The 23219-nt window shown below is 41.3% G+C and overlaps 1 protein-coding gene across 1 annotated transcript; it reads left to right on the top strand.

The window, feature by feature from the left end:
- Positions 1-19238: 19238 nt before the first annotated feature.
- LOC110914477 lies at positions 19239-20792 on the top strand. The gene is made up of 4 exons (XM_022159264.1): positions 19239-19369; positions 19552-20389; positions 20549-20617; positions 20748-20792. Exons 1-4 carry the CDS (start codon positions 19239-19241, stop codon positions 20790-20792), a joined length of 1083 nt encoding a protein of 360 aa, XP_022014956.1.
- The last annotated feature ends 2427 nt before the right edge of the window (positions 20793-23219 follow it).

Here is a 23219-nt window from a genome sequence, read left to right as displayed (position 1 = left end):
GATTCTGGTTCGTCAAAACCAGAAGAGCCAGTTATTGAGGTAAAATCTGAGAATTCAGGTTTAACAATGGATGATACAAACTTTCCTCCATTGTTGAATAAGAATTCGAAACCACCCAAGGACCGTCAGGCTTGGGTGAAACTTTTCAAATAGAAAAACCAGACTTGCCGGAGTTCCCAGGTTGGTAAGCGTGGAACATGAATCGGCACATTTCTTGAGAAATTTCACTCTGGTGATTTTTCGTCTTTCAAAAGATAAACCAGGGACATTAAGTTGTACTTGATTCATCTTTCCTACATATGATCGAAAAACAAGATGATGAAGTAACCGCGTACCTAAAATGTTTGGTAAACAAAACTAATTTTCCGGAAAAACCATTTTGATTAAAACAAACTTAAGTGTTTTGAAATCATAATGGGAAAATAGTTTGTTGTGAGGGGGAGTTCTGATTGTTTACGCCATGTGGATGGAGAATTGATGCAATTCTCATCAAGTTGTCAACTTTGTACAATTTGTTTCAAATTTTCCCAGAAAATCAAAATTGAAACATATTTTGATTTTAGGGGGAGAAAAATTTAAAAAAAAATCAGAAAATTTGAAAATGTCAAAAACATTGAAAATTAAAAATGAGTTTTGTTGTAAAAAAAGAGGAAATGATAGTACATCAGTGGACTATCACAGCACGCTAAAGAAATGTAATGTCAAATGTAATAAACGGTCTCACTGATGATGTGACGATAGGTTTTTGTACATTTAGTAGATTTATTCGGGATATAAACCTAAAATTTCAAACTTGTGAAATTCGCTACTTGGATATATAGGTAACCCCTGAAATCTCGTTTGAAAGGTCTCGTATTCTGATATACTAGGTGTTTATACTCTATGATGTCTGGGGTATTATTCCGGGACTTCTGCTGAACGGTAGTTCTGACCTAGTCCTTGGCTAATACTTTCCGCAAAATGCTTAAAACATAGCATAAAGCCCTCAGCTGATTAGACAATAAAATTGATAATCATCTGTTGTAGCTGAAAAGATCCTCTAAAGGGGACACACTGCTAAGTCGAAGCTGATATCTCTCTGCTGAACGGAAGTTCTGACCTGAGATCCCTCAGTTCTCGCATTTAACCCCTAATTTATGTACAGATATCATTGTAGTATTCTTGCCTGTAAGACTGAATATTGGGATTCTGGATACGTGAGTATATTCAAGAGGTGGGACACATGAATCGAACTAAGTTCATAAAACACTTAAATAGTATCCTGAATAGATTGAAAATTGTATGAAAATTTAAGAGGAAAACTATATCGTCAATCAACGTGAATCGTTTAGAACTTAAAATGTCTAAAAGCTTAACGGTGCGTGTGATGTGTCTCAAAAACTGATATGATCCTCTTACACAAACTCACAAAAATATGTTTGTACATATTTCATTTATGCATTTAATTTCTGTTTTTGCATTTATGTTTCTTATTTTGAAAAATCCAAAAAGATTTTCGACAACTGATGTTGAAAAGCTGATATTCAAAATCTCAAAGGCTAAACTTGATGAACAGATGGTTTGGTTAATTGATTTGAAATGTTTAAGATGATTCATTAATTTGAATCAGAAATTGGAATGTTTCAAATTTTATCAGTTTTAAATGTGAAAATTCTCAAATGTTTAGTTGATTCATTTAGTTGAATCACAATATTGTTTGTTATAATTGTGTGTTTGAGATATGCAGGTTTCTGATTTGTTGATACGGAAAAGCCAGGCGCCGATCCCAAAAGCACGGAAGCTTGACGACAGGGGGAGCCTGAAGAGTCTGAAGAAAGAGAGCAACGGAAGCTGAAGACAGATCCACCGGGATTCTATTCAAGCAAGAAGACTCAAGAGAGAGAGAAAGACAAGTCGCTACGAGTTTCACTACGAGATTGACTACGGCAATATCCAAGGGGGAGATTGTTGATGCATTTATTGTCTATCGCCTTCGTCATTCCGAGTCATAGTGAGAAGCCGGAAGAAATCAAGCGCATAATGTCATATTTAGTTAGAAATGGCAAGGTGGCAAACTTGTAATTAATGAGAACTTTCATTAAGTTGCCTTGACCATATAAATAGGAGGTTATGTCATGATTTTAGTAAGATTTTTAGAAAAGATTTTTGGAAGACTTCTCTCACATTTGTGTTGGTGGAGATCCAAGTTTAGAGAGAGAAAGTCTAGAGAGAGAAAGTTGTGTAAACGTGATTCTTGTACCGAAATTGTCATATTTCTCAATGAAATCACGTTAAGTAGTACGTTATTGTGTGTTCGGTCACGTACGTTCACGGATTCCGCACGTGAAACGTTCGTTACGCAATCGAACGGCGTCAAAACCGGTCCTACACAGTGGATCCATTCCTATAAACAAAAGGGTAGAAGCTTTTGGGATGTTCCGTGTAGGGGTAGCATGAGCTGGGGATGGCGTAAGATTTTATCCATCCGAAACTTGGTGCGTCCGTACATCGGTATGTCTATCCGAAGTGGTGCTCAAACTAATGCATGGTGTGATAATTGGTATCCTTTGAGTCCGATTCGATCCTTCATTTCTCCAAGAGTTATCGCTAATGCGGGCTTCAATATGCATTCTTCTGTTGCTGATCTTGTGGATGATTCAGGCCAATGGAGATGGCCTCAAGCTTGGTATGATTTATTCCCGGTGTTAATAAATTTACAACCTCCAACTCTTGTTCAAAATGTACCCGATAAGCTTACGTGGAAAGACTTAGAAGGCAAAGATAGTTATTTCAGTTCAAAGGAAGTATGGAATAACATTAGGGGCCGGGGTGCTACGGTTTTATGGACCAATATGATATGGTTTTCACAATGTATTCCGAGACACTCACTTCATATTTGGTTGGTTATCAGAAACAAGCTCAAAACTCAGGATCGGCTTACTAGTTGGGAAGTAGGAAGTGAAACGAACTTCAGGCTTATGTGCTGTCCGCTTTGTTGCTATGATCGCGACTCACGAGAGCACCTATTCTTTCAATGTAATTTTGCGTCGCAAGTATGGAATAATGTCAAAACTATGGTTAGCTTGGAGAGTGTGGATGATTCTTGGGTATCCATTTTTGCATGGATCGAACAAACGGCTTCATCTAAGAAGATGGACGTTATTGTGGGTAAGATAGTGATTGTGGCTACTACTTACTTTATATGGCAAAAAGAAATAATAGACTATTCTCTCACAATCACAACACGGCTGAAACGGTGACGAAGATGATCAAGAACACGGTTCGGTTAAAGCTTATGGGGTTCAAGTTCCGTGGGGAGTCTTGCCAGAATAGAATTTTAACGGCTTGGAGGATTATACTAATGACGAGAAAGAAGATCCGGGCTAGAAGTCTAATTCAGTAGTTGGTCTCATGTGTTTATGTTACTTGGCTGTCTTTGTTGTTGCTTTGGTGTTTTGTTTTCGTATGTTAGCATACTGGTTGTTTTGTGTTTTTCCTAGTCTTGGTATACCAAGTCTAGTAGGTGTGTCCGCTTTGGCACACCCTTGTACTTATTTGGTTGATTTATAAAATTTACCGGGTTAACCCTTTACCCAAAAAAAACCATGTCCAAAACCCAAAAAATCAGCTGCTGAATGAAGAAAACCAGTTTGCTGAAAAATAGTATTGTCACGTGGCGCGCCAGGTATGCCTTGTTCTGGCGCGTGGCACGAGGGAGGTCAGTTATAAGTTTCAGGTTTTGGCGAAACAGGTCCCTGCATGCTTAAAACTTGATTTTTGACACGTTTAAGCCCCGTTAATCCCATTTCAAGGCTCTAAAATGATGTTAAAGCATAGGGAACATTAAATATGCTTGGAAATATCATGGATGTCGGTTCGTTTGGCCGTACAATCATGTTGTTCGGTTTATTACGACGAAACTCGAACGGACGCGAAAACGATCCAAATTAAGCGACGAATGGTATTTTTGCATTCTCATCACTAAAATAAAAAATGTTAATGATTACAAAAATTTTCGGATGTCCGGATATGGTCAGAACGTAAGATATGCGCGTAAATGCAAACTTATGCACTTTTTGACGCTTTTAGTCCCTGTTTGACCAAATAAGTTTATTTTTTTTTTTGGGGGTAAAGGGTTACCCCGGTGATTCTATATATTCACAAACAAGAAAAACAAGTAGTGTAGAGAGTCTACACTAGTTCAATCATGAGACATGCCCCATGAAAGTAGAAACAAAGGAAACAACTACAAACGAAATTACCAACAAACTAGAACCACTAGACTAAAATCTAGGAATTTGCAACATAAATCAAAAACAAGTCAGCCGCCATCATCATCCACGTTTCCCTTGTGAATCTCCCATTCTTCAAGAAGTCTTCGCACCCTTGTAGTATTCTTTAGCTTGGCTCCCATCAGCTTGTATCTAACCGTTGATAATATAATTTCACTGAGTTTCTCCGGAGGCCTCAGCTGATTTTTAAATAATCTAGCATTTCTTTCCTGCCAAACGAAATACAAAGCAGCAGCAACCAGAACTTTAGCAACATAAATCCCTGCCGCTTTAGACCGAGCTCGAACCAGCAACCAATCAACAATATCAGTCCATTTCGGCCTGACCATGTCCATACCCACCTTGTTTCGAATAATCTGCCAAACTTGAGAGGAATACTCGCATTCAAAAAATAAGTGCGAATGAGAGTCAAAATTCTTATAACATAACAGGCAGTACATCATATTTTTGCATACCGAACCCCTCAAAGCCTATTTCTAAGCTATGTAAAGGATGTTTATGGTATTTTTAACTTATGACCATGTTCCGGAATGTTCGTTACTATACGAATCGGCAGACTTTCGTAGTTTATCGCAAATAGTCCCTGTGAGCGAATAAACTTGTTTTTGCCATGTCTCACTACATGTTCTTTTTTTTGGTTGTTTATAAAATCACCGGGGTAACCCTTTACCTAAAAAAAATTTGTTTTTGCCATACCAAACCCTTTAAAACTTATTTATAAGTTATGTAAAGGTTGTTTAAGGTGTGCTAAGCATATGTTGATGTTCCGGAGTGTTTTTCGCGTTAAACTGATTACGTTTACGCATCAGTTTGCGTATAACTTTCCAGAAAGCGATATAGGGTTTGAAATCGAACAAAATCAAAACGTGCAAAATGTCAAACATAAATAAACAAACATTGGGGGTCAAATCACATTGTTTTATTGATAAATAAACTGTTTAGAGTTTATACAATGATTACAAGCACAGATCTCACAGTCTCCCCTACTTTAGGAAATTTCGTCCTGAAATTTAATTAGAGGAAACTTGTGAGAATAGATGTGGATATTTCTCCTTCATTTGATCTTCACGTTCCCAAGTAAATTCTGGACCACGTTTAGATTCCTAGCGAACTTTGACGATAGGTATGCGCTTGCGTTTGAGTTTCTTGACTTCACGGTCCATAGTTGTGACAACCCGAGTTTTCAAGGTCTCTACTCGACTTATTATTTGTTCACAAAGTGTTGTTTATATATATATATGGTGTGCATTATAAGTGTATGTGATATACGTTTGTATTAATGTTATGTTTTGTATAATTGATAAAAAGTGGAACCCTTGCCGAATACCTCTACCCCGACGAAAACACTGCTTGATGAAAACACTTTAGTGTTTTCGTACCCCAGTTGTGCGACGAAAACACCCTCCCTATCGAAAACACACAGTGACGAAAACATAGGGGTTTTCGTCCACTGGCGGGTCGGCGAAAACAAACAAATGGGCCTTTGGCCCAGTAGCGATCAAATATAGTGTTTTGTTCGCAACCACTGCGTAAAATATTATAATTGGCAAACCCTAAAACGTGTTTCCCCCTCTTGAATGGCGACGGCAGTAGACCCTTCCCCATCATCGAAGCATCGTACCATCTCTCTCTCTCGTTCATGTGTGCTATCTCAATACTTTAGGTTAGTGATACCATTAATTGGTTTGTTTCTGTTGGGCATGCGATCGTGTGCAATCCGTTAATGCTTCGTATGTGTGATCATAGATTGGTATGCTCTAGGATTATTGTTAGAAAACTGGAAAATAACATGAGCAATGATAATTCGTAGGAATACATCACAAGAGAACATGGTTACACGGATTAAAATATATTTAGATTGGATATAAAGTGTTTGTGCTTTTGGTGTTGAATTGATGATTAGTCAATATCCAGAAGGGTGTGATGTATATGAATACCAGATACTTGCAGTGGTTTGTTTACAATGAATGGTGACTTAATAATAATTTTGATTGTATGATGATTGAGTAGTTGTTGTGATTGTATGTATAGACTTGATTGGGTGATTGATTGTTGAACCAACGTAACTGCTGGATGATCACTAGTGTTTAGATGATGCGTAACTGTTGACAATGAAAACCCGGGGCCGACGAAGACCCTTTACCCGACGAAATCACTTCTGGGCGAAATCCCTTTTGGCGAAATTCCAAGGCGACGAAAACCCCCTGTTTTCGTCGTGGCTTTTTCGCCGTGATCTGGGTTGACGAAATCTCCATTTTCGTCGCTGTGTTTTCGTTGTGATCCTTGTGCCGACAAACTCCCATTGGACGAAAACACATGGGTGTTCGTCGTGATCTATTTGTCATAACCCTAACCCTAGACGACGAAAACTCCCAATGTTTGTGACAACTCGAATTTCCAAGATTCTATTTCGCATTTATTGCACGTTCATGTATTGACTAGTCGTTTATTTGCACAATTGATTGCCATGGAATTATATATGTTTTGATTGTTTAATTGTGCATGGTTGTTTGTTAATTGTGAAATTGGTAAATATATGAACTTGTTGGTGAAATTATGAAATTGTTACGAGATGGTGTACATGTGTAATATATGATACTTAGGGAGGTAGAGGGTAATTAATGAAATTCTAGAGATTCTTAACCCTAATCTCCTACCCTAATCATTCTCTAATCATTCACAAGAAACCAAAACACGTACTCCCACATTCCCTAATCCTCTCTACAACCATTTTCTCATCATTCTTGGGTTCATAAGTCTTTTGCATCAAGGTTGATTGCCAATCCATCTAGAATCGAATCAAGGTAATTGTTTAATCATTGTGTGATGTTAATTGTTGAATGATTGATTGATGTTAAAACCCTAGTTCTTCATATGATAATCTCTCTGCCCATTTGATTGATTCTGATTAATGAGAAATGATTAGAGTTGTTGTGGAATCACTGCTTGATGATTTAGATGCAAGATATGTAGAATGATCGATTGATGATTGATTATTGCACTGTGGAAATATATGAAGTTAGGGTTTTGGGATCGTTGAATGCTAGAACGTAACTGATTGGATTCTTGTGATTCTGTGCCATGATTTGGAATTCAATCGTTATTTTTGTTGTCTGAGTTTTGATCAATGCATATGTTAGTCCGAGTTTGGTTAACAAAGTTGATATGGTCCGACTTTTGTTGCTTGTCTGAGTTTAGTGTTAATGGTCCGAGTTCTTGCATTTGATGTGTAGTCCGAGTTTAATGAATAAAAGGGAGTCCGAGCTTTGTGAAAGTCATGAGGTCCGAGTTTATGGAAGGATGTATGTCCGAGCTTCAAAATGGACTGTAGTCCGATCCTTTATATTTTTTATGTGGTCCGAGTTTTAGAACCCCTCCCCCTTTTATGTTGGTCCGAGTTTCATCAAAGAATCTCTTGTCCGAAGTTTGTTGCTAAGATTGGTCCGAGTTTCATCAAAGAAACTCTTGTCCGAGTTTGTTTGTGTTATATGATTCCACCCTTGGCCGAGCTTTGAACTACATAATCATGCCTGACTTTTATATACACATCACATAAGGGATCCGAACTTTATTAATACATGATGTCTGAGGTTAATATGCATGCAAGATCCGACGTTTGTTGATGAACTGTTTGAATTGTTGATTTGATATATATGATATGAATTATATCGATGTTACATGCCCTGAGCTTTGCTTATACTAGAAAAGACTGTGTGTTTGTGATTCAAGTTCAGTAACCTGTATGAGAAACTATATGATACTATACTGAATGATACCGTATGTGCGAACAACCATTATCATATCAAATTATGCACAAATGTCACACGGATCACAATTGCTTGATATCATAGATTGTAAACCCTAATTTGATGCAACCACTTACATCGTATCATGTGCAACATATCCTAGGTCGTGTGTAACGGAACTTAGACATTTGATAAACCCTAGAGCATAGCATACCGAGCAAACCAAGGTGAGTTCACACAGCCAAGGCATGGGGTTCCCAGGGTGGGAATGGAATTGGATTACTTTATTGTACATACTCAGTTGATAGAACCTAACGATAAGAATACGACTAGACTAGTAACACTTATTGAACTGATCTTCGCACACCTGCCAAGGGTTGGCCGCGATATTATGACTGACTTCGCACACCTGCCTTTGGAAGGCCGCGAACTGAAATTTACTAATCTTCGCACACCTGCCTGGGAGGCCGCGATACAGATAAACCTAGTCTAGAATACTCGGGATGAACATCCCCTAATATCTTCGCATACCTGCCTGGGAGGCCGCGATGGAAACTAATACGATACATGACATAACGAACGAACATACTACTACTCACACTATACAATTACCAAACTGTTAACTGTGAACTCGCTCAACTAGTTGTTGACTCTCTGCTGCATGCCTTGCAGGACATTAGGTACATATGGAGCTTGCACAGGGAGGAGTAGGTCGTTGTGGAGCATGGATCGTAGATGTTGTGCTAAACTTTATAACACTTAAACTTATTACATACTTTGGATTTCATGATTATGCTTCCGCTACTTAAACTATGTTTGGTTGGAACATCAATTGTATTGAATTGGGTTTTACAAACTACTTTGATTATTATACAAACTATGTTCAATATGATTGGTGGCTTGATCCTGGTCAGTCACGCTCCCTAGCGGTGATACTCCGCAGGTGGATTTTGGGGATGTGACAGATTGGTATCAGAGCCATTGGTTATAGAGAACTTGGTTTTAATATGGGAAAAACGTTTTTATTAAAACCAGACTATAACCAGAACAGTGCTCTCAACGATCCACAACGACGCTTCGCTCCACGTGCAAGACTCGACATCCTAGGTAATAAGGTTTATGTTTATTACCTGCTTGCTAGAACTGCATAGAACTTTGCTCGTAGTATGCTTACAATACTTTGCTCACTACTTGTTACTGCTTGAGAACACCTATATGCCTACACTTTTCTGTCATCGCACTACTCGCGAACCATTCATACTTACGCTACCTTTACTGTTCGATCATGTCTGGACGTGTTAACATGACTCAAGCCCAGTTGACGGCTCTCATTAACGAACAAGTTGCTGCGGCACTTGCAGCCGCACAAGCAGGAGGTATAACCTGCTATTCCAGACCTATCCTAGGATGTTAGATCCTACTCTCGTGACCCAACTCTCGCCTATCTTTCTCGCGCAACGGGTCAGAACGCACAGCAGCTTGTCTGCACAATCAAGAACTTCATGGACTGTCGTCCAAGCACATTCAGTGGCACAGAAGGAGCAGTGGGACTACTCCATTGGTTTGGGAAGCTCGAGTCAGTATTCGAGATGAGTGAAATGCCCTGAGGCTCGCAGGGTCAAGTACGCCACTGGTACTTTGGAAGGAATCGCGCTAACCTGGTGGAACGCGCAAGTACCGATACTAGGGTTGGCAGCTGCTAACGCCACCCCCTGGAACGAATTCAAAGAACGCATTAAAAGGGAATACTGCACGCGTGATGACATCCACAAGTTGGAAGTGGAGCTTTACCATTTGAAAATGACGGGGTCAGGAAATTGATGCTTATACGAAATGGTCGAACGAACTGGCCATCTTGTGTCCAAGCATGGTGGACCCTCCAAGCAAGCGTATCGAATTGTACCTCAAGGGTCTAGCCTCAGAGATGCAGAGCCATGCTACGTCGGCTAACCTCGACAATATCCAAGACATTCAGTGTCTTGCTCATCGCCTCACGGATCAGGCAGTGGAACAGAACAGGCTGCCTAGTTGTATCAGCGTTATTACTACCGCTACCACTTCTGCTACTCCCGCTACCCCTAGCGACAACAAGCGGAAATGGGATGGGCATTCCAGCAAGGGTTCAGCTACCGTTCGGTCTCAAACACAGCAGCAGCGCAAGAATAGTGATCACCAAAGCCGAGTCAGCCAACTTCTGGTGGTCAGGGGCAGGGTGGATATCGGGGAATTCACCCAATGTGTAACTAATGCAACAGACACCACGGTGGTTAGTGCAACGAGGGACGTTGCCAGAGGTGTCTCAAGATGGGCCATGAAGCTAAGGATTCAGGAGCCCACGGCCTGCAAATCGGAATCGCCAGCAGCAACAACAAGCAGAAATCCTATGCAAAGAAAAGATTGTTCGCATTCCTCGTTCTGGTCAAGAACCTCTCGAAGTTCAAAGCGACAAAAGTGGTGCTGCGGATTGGCATCACCTCTTTCTTGAAGGCTTAGAAATGTTTACGGAAGAGTCACACCGCAATTTTGGCTCTCGTTACTGACGTATCAACGGAAGAACAGAAGTTGGAAGACCATCCAGTTGTACGCGACTTTCCTCAGGTGTTTTCCTAAAGATTTACCTGGTCTACCGCCTCATCGTCAGGTCGAATTTCAAATCGAGCTCGCTCCAGGAGCAGCACCCATAGCTCGAGCACCGTATCGCTTAGCTCCACCAGAATCGGAAGAACTATCGACGCAGCTACAAGAAATCTTGGATAAGGGATTTATCCGACCTATCTCTTCGCCTTGGGGAGCTACAAGAACTATTGGATACCAATTATCTGTGAAAAAGAAGGATGGCACCTTCAGGATGTGAAATTGATTACCGTGAACTGAACAAGGTCAAAGTGAAGAACCGTTATCCTCTTCCACGCATTGACGACTTATTCGACCAGTTGCAAAGGTCGAGTTACTACTCCAAGGTTGATCTAAGGTCTGGTTATCATCAGCTGAGAGTCCAGGATGAGGACGTCTCCAAGACAGCATTCAGAACTCGCTGCGGCCATTACGAGTTTCTTGTCATACCATTCGGGCTTACGAACGCACCTGCAGTTTTCATGGATCTTATGAACAGGGTGTGCAAACCCTATCTAGACAAGTTCGTCACCGTTTTCATTGACGACATCCTGATCTACTCCAAGAGTCAGGAGGAACACGAGCAGCACCTGCGTCTTATCTTGGAACTTTTTCGAAAGGAACAACCGTACGCCAAGTTTTCAAAATGCGACTTCTGGCTTCGTGAAGTCCACTTCTTAGGCCATGTGATGAACAGGGATGGGGTTCATGTCGATCTATCCAAGGTAGATTCGATCAGGAACTGGCCTGCACCACGTACACCAACGGAAATACGCCAATTCTTGGGTTTGGCGGGTTACTACAGACGGTTTATCAAAGATTTCTCAAAGATTGCTCAGCCACTTACACTGCTGACACAGAAAGGTGTTACCTACCGTTGGGGAGATTCCCAGGAAACCGCTTTTCAGTACTTAAAGGATAGGCTTTGCAGCGCACCTATTCTCTCATTGCCAGAGGGCACGGACGATTTTGTAGTATACTGTGATGCATCCATCCAGGGTCTTGGATGTGTGTTAATGCAGCGCGACAAGGTCAATGCTTATGCTTCGCGCCAACTCAAGGTTCACGAACGGAATTACACGACGCACGATTTAGAGCTTGGAGCTTTTGTTTTCGCGCTTAAGATATGGTGACACTACCTGTACGGTACCAAGTGCCCTATTTACACCGATCACAGGAGTCTCGAGCATATCTTCAGACAGAAGGAATTGATCATGCGCCAACGTCGATGGGTTGAACTACTAAACGACCACGAATGCGCCATCAAGTACCATCCAGGCAAAGCCAATGTTGTGGCTGACGCTCTCAGCCGAAAGGACACTCTACCTAGGCGTGTACGAGCTTTGCAGCTCACTAGTCAGTCTAATCTTCCTGCACAAATACGAGATGCTCAGGTGGAAGCATTGAGAAAAGAAAACGTTAGGGCTGAAGCCTTACGCAGCTCAAGGCAATGATTAGAACAAAAGGAAGACGGCGCCTACTATGTAACAGGGCGTATTTGGGTACCACTATATGGCGGTTTACGAGAACTTGTGATGGATGAAGCTCATAAGTCTCGCTATTCGATACATCCAGGTTCGGATAAAATGTACCACGACACCAGAACTACATACTGGTGGCCTAGCATGAAGGCCCACATTGCAACTTACGTCGACAAATGTTTGACTTGTGCGAGAGTCAAGAAAGAGTACCAGAAACCCTCAGGCCTACTTCAGCAACCTAGGATACCACAGTGGAAATGGGAAGAAATTTCCATGGATTTTGTTACTGGCCTGCCTAGATCCCAGCACGGGAATGATACTATTTGGGTGAGCGTAGATCGACTCACGAAGTCTGCTCATTTCTTGGCTATCAAGGAAACGGATAAGTTCTCTACAATAGCAGACATCTACTTGAATGAGGTTGCTTCGAGGCACGGGGTGCCCACCTCTATTATTTCGGATCGGGATGCACGATTCATTTCAGAACTATGGCAAGCGATGCACAAAGATTTTGGCTCTCGATTAGACATGAGCACAGCTTATCACCCTCAGACGGATAGGCAGTCTGAGCGCACGATTCAAACCCTAGAAGACCTGCTTCGGGCATGTGTTATCGATTTTGGCAACAGCTGGGAAAAACACCTCCCTTTAGTGGAGTTTTCGTACAATAACAGTTACCACACCAGCATTCAAGCCGCTCCATTCGAGGCATTGTACGGACGTAAATGCCGGTCACCTCTCGGTTGGGCAGAGGTGGGGGATAGTCAGATCACGGGTCCAGAGATTGTAGTGGACGCCACAGAAAAGATTGCACAAATACGACAGCGCATGGCGGCAGCACGCGACCGTCAGAAAGCCTACGCGGATAAGCGTAAGAGGCCATTGGAATTTCAGGTCGGGGACCGGGTTTTACTTAAAGTCTCACCCTGGAAGGGTGTGGTTCGTTTTGGCAAACGGGGCAAACTCAATCCACGGTATGTTGGACCGTTCGAAATCACTGAAAGAATAGGCCCAGTAGCCTACAGACTGAACCTACCAGCTAAACTCGGTGCAGTTCACAATGTATTTCACGTGTCGAATCTTAAGAAGTGCCTGTCAGATGAGACCCTCATAGTTCCTTTTAAGGAACTCACTATCGACGAGCGGTTGCAGTTCGTCGAGGAACCAGTTGAAATCACGGACCGGGATGTTAAGGTCCTCAAACACAAGAGAATCCCTCTTGTTCGAGTTCGTTGGAACTCCCGACGTGGCCCAGAGTACACCTGGGAACGCGAAGACCAAATGAAAGAAAAGTACCCCCAGTTATTCGGAACCAATGCATCCACTACTGAGACTGAAGCTACTACTGCGGAATTTCGGGACGAAATTCCAAATCAACGGGGGGATGATGTGACACCCCAGGAAAACTAGTGAACGATATATCTTACCTAGCTTCCTCAGTGAGTGCGTACCAAATTTCGGGACGAAATTTCTTTTAAGTTGGGGATAATGTGACAACTCGAATTTCCAAGATTCTATTTCGCATTTATTGCACGTTCATGTATTGACTAGTCGTTTATTTGCACAATTGATTGCCATGGAATTATATATGTTTTGATTGTTTGATTGTGCATGGTTGTTTGTTAATTGTGAAATTGGTAAATATATGAACTTGGTGGTGAAATTATGAAATTGTTACGAGATGGTGTACATGTGTAATATATGATACTTAGGGAGGTAGAGGGTAATTAATGAAATTCTAGAGATTCTTAACCCTAATCTCCTACCCTAATCATTCTCTAATCATTCACAAGAAACCAAAACACGTACTCCCACATTCCCTAATCCTCTCTACAACCATTTTCTCATCATTCTTGGGTTCATAAGTCTTTTGCATCAAGGTTGATTGCCAATCCATCTAGAATCGAATCAAGGTAATTGTTTAATCATTGTGTGATGTTAATTGTTGAATGATTGATTGATGTTAAAACCCTAGTTCTTCATATGATAATCTCTCTGCCCATTTGATTGATTCTGATTAATGAGAAATGATTAGAGTTGTTGTGGAATCACTGCTTGATGATTTAGATGCAAGATATGTAGAATGATCGATTGATGATTGATTATTGCACTGTGGAAATGTATGAAGTTAGGGTTTTGGGATCGTTGAATGCTAGAACGTAACTGATTGGATTCTTGTGATTCTGTGCCATGATTTGGAATTCAATCGTTATTTTTGTTGTCTGAGTTTTGATCAATGCATATGTTAGTCCGAGTTTGGTTAACAAAGTTGATATGGTCCGACTTTTGTTGCTTGTCTGAGTTTTGTGTTAATGGTCCGAGTTCTTGCATTTGATGTGTAGTCCGAGTTTAATGAATAAAAGGGAGTCCGAGCTTTGTGAAAGTCATGAGGTCCGAGTTTATGGAAGGATGTATGTCCGAGCTTCAAAATGGACTGTAGTCCGATCCTTTATATTTTTTATGTGGTCCGAGTTTTAGAACCCCTCCCCCTTTTATGTTGGTCCGAGTTTCATCAAAGAAACTCTTGTCCGAAGTTTGTTGCTAAGATTGGTCCGAGTTTCATCAAAGAAACTCTTGTCCGAGTTTGTTTGTGTTATATGATTCCACCCTTGGCCGAGCTTTGAACTACATAATCATGCCTGACTTTTATATACACATCACATAAGGGATCCGAACTTTATTAATACATGATGTCTGAGGTTAATATGCATGCAAGATCCGACGTTTGTTGATGAACTGTTTGAATTGTTGATTTGATATATATGATATGAATTATAGCGACGTTACATGCCCTGAGCTTTGCTTATACTAGAAAAGACTGTGTGTTTGTGATTCAAGTTCAGTAACCTGTATGAGAAACTATATGATACTATACTGAATGATACCGTATGTGCGAACAACCATTATCATATCAAATTATGCACAAATGTCACACGGATCACAATTGCTTGATATCATAGACTTGTAAACCCTAATTTGATGCAACCACTTACATCGTATCATGTGCAACATATCCTAGGTCGTGTGTAACGGAACTTAGACATTTGATAAACCCTAGAGCATAGCATACCGAGCAAACCAAGGTGAGTTCACACAGCCAAGGCATGGGGTTCCCAGGGTGGGAATGGGATTGGATTACTTTATTGTACATACTCAGTTGATAGAACCTAACGATAAGAATACGACTAGACTAGTAACACTTATTGAACTGATCTTCGCACACCTGCCAAGGGTTGGTCGCGATATTATGATTGACTTCGCACACCTGCCTTTGGAAGGCCGCGAACTGAAATTTACTAATCTTCGCACACCTGCCTGGGAGGCCGCGATACAGATAAACCTAGTCTAGAATACTCGGGATGAACATCCCCTAATATCTTCGCATACCTGCCTGGGAGGCCGCGATGGAAACTAATACGATACATGACATAACGAACGAACATACTACTACTCACACTATACAATTACCGAACTGTTAACTGTGAACTCGCTCAACTAGTTGTTGACTCTCTGCTGCATGCCTTGCAGGACATTAGGTACATATGGAGCTTGCACAGGGAGGAGCAGGTCGTTGTGGAGCATGGATCGTAGATGTTGTGCTAAACTTTATAACACTTAAACTTATTACATACTTTGGATTTCATGATTATGCTTCCGCTACTTAAACTATGTTTGGTTGGAACATCAATTGTATTGAATTGGGTTTTACAAACTAGTTTGATTATTAAACAAACTATGTTCAATATGATTGGTGGCTTGATCCTGGTCAGTCACGCTCCCTAGCGGTGATACTCCGCAGGTGGATTTTGGGGGTGTGACAATGCTCGCCGACAAGCTTATAGAGAACAGTAGGTTATTATATTTATGAGTACCACGTGTATGTTATTAATTGCTTATATTACCTTATCAATGGTTGTTTGTATTATCTCATCTATTGTACTTGATGCTTGCTTATAAGTGGATAACATGATTAGTTTTACACTCAGTACATTAAACCGATAAACTTGGTTATGGAACTTGCATGTAACTTGGAATCTTGAATAGGTTGATTAACTGGTTATGTGTTACTTGATGATAAATGCCCAAGCACACCTTGTGATATTAGATTTCATGTAATTCATTATGAACATAAACTGAGTTCGTGCACGTACATACAATAGGCTTTGATTGAATTGTTGTGCTGCGTGAACTCTCGTTACAGCTTGTATAATGATGTGTGATTATGTGAACGCTACTTGTATAATGTGAATGTGGGATACATGATTCATGTGTAAACGAAACTGATTAATCTTTGGTAACCACAGTAGGGTTCGGTTGACTAAATGGGAACTGGTAAACTAACTTAAGAAACCGAGCAAACCGAGGTGAGTTCACACTTTCTACAAGGCATGGGATTCTCAAGGGTTGGGAATACGTTAATAAACTAAAACGGAACTCTACATATCCTCCTTGGGTAGGATATGTACGGCCATCCTCCTTGGGTAGGATGCCATTATAACTCCTGCGTATTCTCCTTGGGTAGAACTACGTACGTGCGTCCTCCTTGGGTAGGACAACCTTAACTTACTAGACAAAACTCTATCATGAAGTCCCTCCTCTTTATATCGACTTAATCGCCGAGGCCGATGGCGAGCGGCTCATTAGTTAATAGCGCTATTAGGTTAAACAAACCTCACAACGTGTCGTTCGAACGGGCGTGTACTAATGGACTATGGCGAACTGTCAGTGATGATAGACACTGATGTAGGGCACCTCTTATTTTTCGTTGGTAGTCGATATGGTATGGTCTAGTGGCTCACAGGGGAAGCCCCCCACTGATTATGGTTACGGTTTGGGAAACAGGGTAAACAGGTTATTCACATGGGAAGCCCCCACCATCTATGGATATGTTTGGGAAACAGGGTAAACTGGTTAATCATATTTTCAACTATGGGGTAAACCCCACGGCAAGTAAGCCAACTTAAGACAAACTATGTTTTTTTTGTAAGCAACTTAAAACGAACACCCAACTGTGAACTCGCTCAACTTTGTTGTTGACTCGTTGTTACATGCCTTGCAGGCCTTTAGGTGCATATCAATGGAACTTGCAGTCTGAGAAGCTGGAGTGGTCATGGTCGAGTCGAGTTACAAGGAAACGCATCACAAGACTAAAACCTTATACATGTGGTTTATAAACACTTAACGAGTTAAATATGCTTCCGCTGTAAACTGTGTTATAGGTTGTAACGTTGTAACACCTTTTGTTAATGAATGAAAGTTTTATTTAGACATACTCATGAGTTCAATGTGATTGGTAGCTAAGATCCTGGTCAGTCACGCCTCCAAGCGGTGGTACTCCGCATGTGGATTTTGGGGGTGTGACAGATTGGTATCAGAGCCATTGGTTATAGTGAACTTGGTTTTATTCAAAAAAAAGGGGGAAAACGTTTTTGGTAAAACCAGACTATAACCGAACAGTTCTAAAGACGTGAATGCGACCATGACACTCAGCTCTAGACTGCAAGGTTCGTCTCTCATATACTCATTGTACTACATAACTAGTGAACACCTACATACAATATTGCATGTGATTGCACGTTTAGCACAACAATATGAATTCATGTACACTTGCAGGTATTATGTGACTGATAGGGTGGTAATTCCCTAAAACCTTCATGACCTACGCTTCGTGATACCCATTGATTGCTACCCGAGTTGGAGGAACCATTTGACATGAGTTAGGAGGAGCTGAGACCAGCATGCAAATCACAATATTATTGTGGGTGCACACATAATAATACTGTGGGGTGCATGTGAGTCCCAGTGAGGCTTAACAAGTGGAAAAGGGGTTCCATCCGGTTATTTGATCAATATGAAACATAACCAACCTATAGGGGTCATAGCAGTAATTGTTCCCTACTCAAACTCAACGTGAACTTTTCAGTTATCTTTGGATCCCTTCGAAACTCGATGCTATCGAGTGTTACCTGAACACCCATCTGAACATCTAGCGGACCATGTAGAATGTTAGGTGCTTATATGAACGTCCCTGAGATGGATGTCCCAACATCGAATGATTGATCGATACTATTCTTACTCCTCCTCGTTTGCTGAAACTCATGTATTGACGTCTCCGATCCTGAAGTGTGATCACTCCTGCAACACTCCCTCAACATACTGTGTGTTACTCGAACTGTCACACCCCCAAAATCCACACGCGGAGTACCACCGCTTGGAGGCGTGACATGACCAGGATCAAGCCACCAATCATATTGAACATGTAATTAATAAGTAAAAGTGAATGTCATTCAAACCAACCAATATGAAAAGTGTTCAAACCATAAGTAAAATATCTCAGTTTAGCGGAAGCGTATAAATAAAAACCCAACATAAGTAAAACCATAAGTAAAATAAAGACTGTTGGTGCATTAAATTTGTTAAATCTAGAAAATTTATTTCTAGGTTGAGTCTTTGCAGGTTAAGTTGTGTCAGGTTGATCCAGAGACTCAAGCTAGAAGATAGCCAAGTTTTGATCTTGAAACTGAATGAAAGTCTAGTTCTCTCTCTCTAATGGAGAAAAACGGCGACCACCTTTCTGTGACCTAAAATTCGTGATTTCATGCTGATTATGATGATTGTTTGTATGATTAGAGTCTTATGATCTCTAGTTTATCCTTGCAATTCATTATAATTCGTCTTTGGTCCGTTGTTAGGTATTAGGGTTACGTTTTTTCTTCTGTTCTTGGGCTCTTTGCACTTGGCTGCTGCGGCTAATTGGATTCAAGTTTAATCAGGTTTGGGTTCACTACAAGAGAGTATCATTGTTGTTCGCTGATTCGTCATCTCCTGATTGCATTAGGGTTGACGGCGCCAAGGTTGTTTAGGTTTCGTTTCTGCATATTTGGGTACGGTTGCTAGGGTTTCTACAATCTGATTACGACAGATTGGGAGTGCCTAGTGGGTGTTATCCAATTGCTGATAGAAATCATTTTGGAGGATGCAAATCTGAGCTAGGGTTTGTCGATAATTTGGCTTCTGGTTGAGTTTTGATCGAACTTAAGCTTGACGGCGGCTAGGGTTTTGTTTTCAGTTGTTTGAGTTCGGCTAGGGTTTGTCACGGTTGCTTTTGTTTTCAGCCGGCATACATTATGGGAATGGATGAACTTAACAATTCTGGTGGAAACCAACAGGACACTTGTGGAAAGCCGAGATTATCGTTTGACCAAATTGCTGCACGGTTTCTTGATGTTGATGGGAACACTTTGCAGCCAAAGCTGGGGTAACGATTGGAACACAAAATGACCCTAAGTCTTCAAACATCATCGATGATCTAACAAGGGTCACAGTTCTGGTTCGCTTGGAAAAACGGGATGTCGGAAAGTCAGACAACTTTTGGGATTACCCTAGCAAGTATACGCCAAAATCAGACTTTTTTGGTGCATCCTTCTCGGCTGACAACAGGGCTGCTCAAGGTAATTCGGGGCCTGCAGATCCTGTTTCCTTTGCTCACATTGTAAAGAATACAAAGGAGAAGGTTAAAGTGAATTTTCGGGCGATGGAATCTGCTGAGAAAGTTGACGGTGCTGATGTTGTTATTCCTTTGTCGTCGGTTCAACAAGTTACTGATATGTATGCTAACACTTTGTTTGGATATTTTCTGGGTAAACGGTTGGCATTTCCTGTGGTCGATTACTTTGCTAAGAACAACTGGGCTAAATATGGGCTTTCCCGGCTCATGATGAATGCAAACGGGTTATTTTTCTTTAAGTTTACTTCTAAGGAAGGGATGAATCAAATGCTAGAGGATGGGCCTTGGCTAATCAGAAGTGTTCCCATAATTTTGAAGGAGTGGTCGCCCTCTATCAAGATGGAAAAAGAGGACATTAAAGTGGTTCCAGTTTGGGTCAAGATGCATGATGTGCCGTTAGCGGCATTTACCGAGGATGGGCTTAGCTTGGTTGCCTCTATGATTGGGATACCTAAGATGTTGGATACGTATACTGCCTCGATGTGTGCTGAATCTTGGGGAAGGAGCAGCTATGCTAGAGCGCTTATTGAAGTGCAAGCGGGGGCTGAGTTAAAAAAGAATGTTACTGTTGCTATCCCATCTATGGATGGTAGTGGGTATTCAAAGGTGGAGGTCAAGATTGAATATGATTGGGAGCCTCTAAGGTGCTCCCCTTGTTGTGTGTTTGGTCATGATGACAGCTCGTGCCCGAAGAACCCTCAGGTATCTTCTAGTGGAGATGCTGAAAAGAATAATGATGAATTTCAGGTTGTAGGGGTCAAGAAGAAGAAAGTGAACAACCAAGGCATCCATATGAAAAATCAGAAGCCTAAGGTAGTCTACAGGCCAGTCGTCAACCCTAAACCAAAATCGTCCTCAAAGAGTCCGATGCAGAATCAGGTTTCAACGTCTAACCCGTTTGACATTCTGAAAGATGATACTGGTAATCAGGGAGGTACCACTGTGGGTCGAGTGGAGAAGAAACCGTCGAATGACAGGCAGGAATCGGATGAGGAGAAGGTTGAAGAAGTCTACAATGAAACTAGTGCATTTATGACATCGGGTACTCATCCTTTCTCTTCGAAAGCAGGGGCAAGCACCTCTTCTACCAAGTTCTCTAATGGATAGGCTATCTGCTTTTCGTCTGAAGGGGCTTCTGTTTTGTGGCTACTTTATCTTTGATGATGGTGGTTGAGGATTTTGTTTTGTGTTTTGCATTGTTTGTCTACTAGATATCGTGTCATGATGTATAGTAGACTAGGTTATGGGGTGTTATAGGTCTTTGGTTTTTGTTTTGATTTACATATATGGGGCATGTCCTGTATATGAACTAGTGTGGAACACATCCTCACTACTTGTACTTGATTGCGGTTGCATTTTAATAGAATCATCGGGGTAACCCTTTACCCAAAAAAAATGAAATGTCATAAAGTGTTTAACAAAACATCCACAATCCGTGCCCACAACGACCGCGCCTCCCGTGCAAGCTCCGATAGTACCTAAGGTCCTGCAAGGCATGTAACAGAGAGTCAACAACTAGTTGAGCGAGTTCACAGTTGGTAGTTCAGTAATCGAGATAGTATAGTAAGCCTTATGTTCGTTCATTAAACCATGTATCGTATTAGTTCGTATCGCGACCCTCTAGGCATGTATGCGAAGATTAGGGGAAGTTTCCCAAGTATTCTAGACTAGGTATATTTGTATCGCAGCCCACCCGGCATGTGTGCGAAGTTTAATGTACAGTTCGCGGCCATTCTAGGCATGTGTGCGAAGATTAGTTCTATTATCGTAGCCAATCCCGGCGTGTGTGCGAAGAGAAGTATATGTATCACTAGTCTAGCAGTATTTCATCCATAACCTTCCTCTCCCGGGGACAATATCACTAAGTTCCATTAACTAGGTAAGTGCAAGCCAATCATCCAAATCCCATTCCCTACCCCGGGAATCCCATGCCTTGGTAAGAGTGTGAACTCACCTTGGTTTGCTCGGTATGCTAAGTATGCGCTCACAGTTAATCAATCACGTCCTAAGGTATGCACGTATACATAATCAGTTTGCATTCATGAGGTTCACGTAGTAACACAAATCAATGTTCGCCAAGTAGTACATATCACCAACAACATCATGCAAGTCATCCATAGTATCTAACAGTCAGTCATTAGTTAACTCAGTTAAGTTTAACAGAATAGTTAAGTTACTGTGCAGGTTATCCAGATCGGCGAAACACCCTTTGTTTCGCCGTGAGCCCCTTTGACGAAACACTTTGCTTTCGTCGTTCACATCCTTGGCGAAACACAATCCTGTTTCGTCGATTACCCCTGGCGAAACACCCCTCCTGTTTCGCCGTGAATTCCGTTTCGTGAACAAGTATCAGTTACGTCGCAACATGTCAGTTTCAAACATTAACACAGAAGCCCTAATTGTTGTCATCACCGAGTAGCAATCATACGGAAATCATTTAGCATAGCATCATTATCCAATCATTGATACAAGACAATAATCACTCAGTCATTACCGTTCATATGGAAATCGTTAACCAATTCATATTGTAATAACTCATCTCTAACATGAACCCTAGGTCATGAAATGACCCTAAATCATGACACACGCGGACCCGATGATCATGCTCTTTTAATCGAAATACTACCGATAGCATACAAAATCAACAGCAACTAATGCATAGCATTCATCAAGCACTCTAGAACAACATCACATACAATACAACACCATGATTCTGTATTCATATAGTTAACAAACCCTAATCCAAAACACACAAAGGAATCAATTAGTAGGTATACACACAGTAGGGTTTACACTAACCGATTTGGGATGAACAAGGGTTCGAGATAGAAAAGTGATGGTGAAAATAGTTGCTGCTGTCACACAGAGAGTTCTAGGGTTGAAACTTTTGCCAAAGATGTGAAATAGAAGTCGTTACACGCTAATATACACTAATTAACATTTTGGGCCCGTAATGGGCTTCGGCGAGTTACTGGGCCGGCGAAACACTTGTTTCGTCGGGATTGGAATGGCGAAACAAGCTTTTGTTTCGTCGAGTTGGGTCATGGCGAATCACTTGATTCGTCGGGTTGTTCAACACGTAAACAGTTTAGGTTTTTCAATAGTTCTCATGTTATACTTATATAACAAAACACATAACCATGCAAACACAATACGTATTATCATATCACAACGTGTCCATTACAAAACAACAAGTCAACAACTAGACAGTCAAAGTCAACGTGCATTAAATGCGAAAGTGAAAGTCGGAAACTCGATTTGTCACATTATCCCCAACTTGAAAGAAATTTCGTCCCGAAATTTAGCATGCGGTTACTGAGGAAGCTAGGTAAGTTGCATCGTTCATTGGTTTTCCTGGGGTGTCACATCATCCCCCCTTTGAGTTGGAATTTCGTCCCGAAATTCTGTAGTAGCTTCAGCCTCAGTAGTGGTTGCATTGGTTTCGAATAACTGTGGATATTTGAGTTCCATTTGATCTTCTCGTTCCCAAGTATACTCTGGGCCACGACGGGAGTTCCAACGAACTCGTACAAGGGGTATTCTGGTGTTCTTGAGGACCTTGACATCCCGGTCCGTGATTTCAACAGGTTCCTTGACGAAC

The sequence above is a fragment of the Helianthus annuus genome, chromosome 15, assembly GCF_002127325.2.
Source record: "Helianthus annuus cultivar XRQ/B chromosome 15, HanXRQr2.0-SUNRISE, whole genome shotgun sequence".
Lineage (NCBI taxonomy): Eukaryota > Viridiplantae > Streptophyta > Magnoliopsida > Asterales > Asteraceae > Helianthus > Helianthus annuus.
The sequence above is the reverse complement of the archived record's forward strand: the minus strand, read 5'-3'. Positions and strand labels throughout refer to the sequence as shown.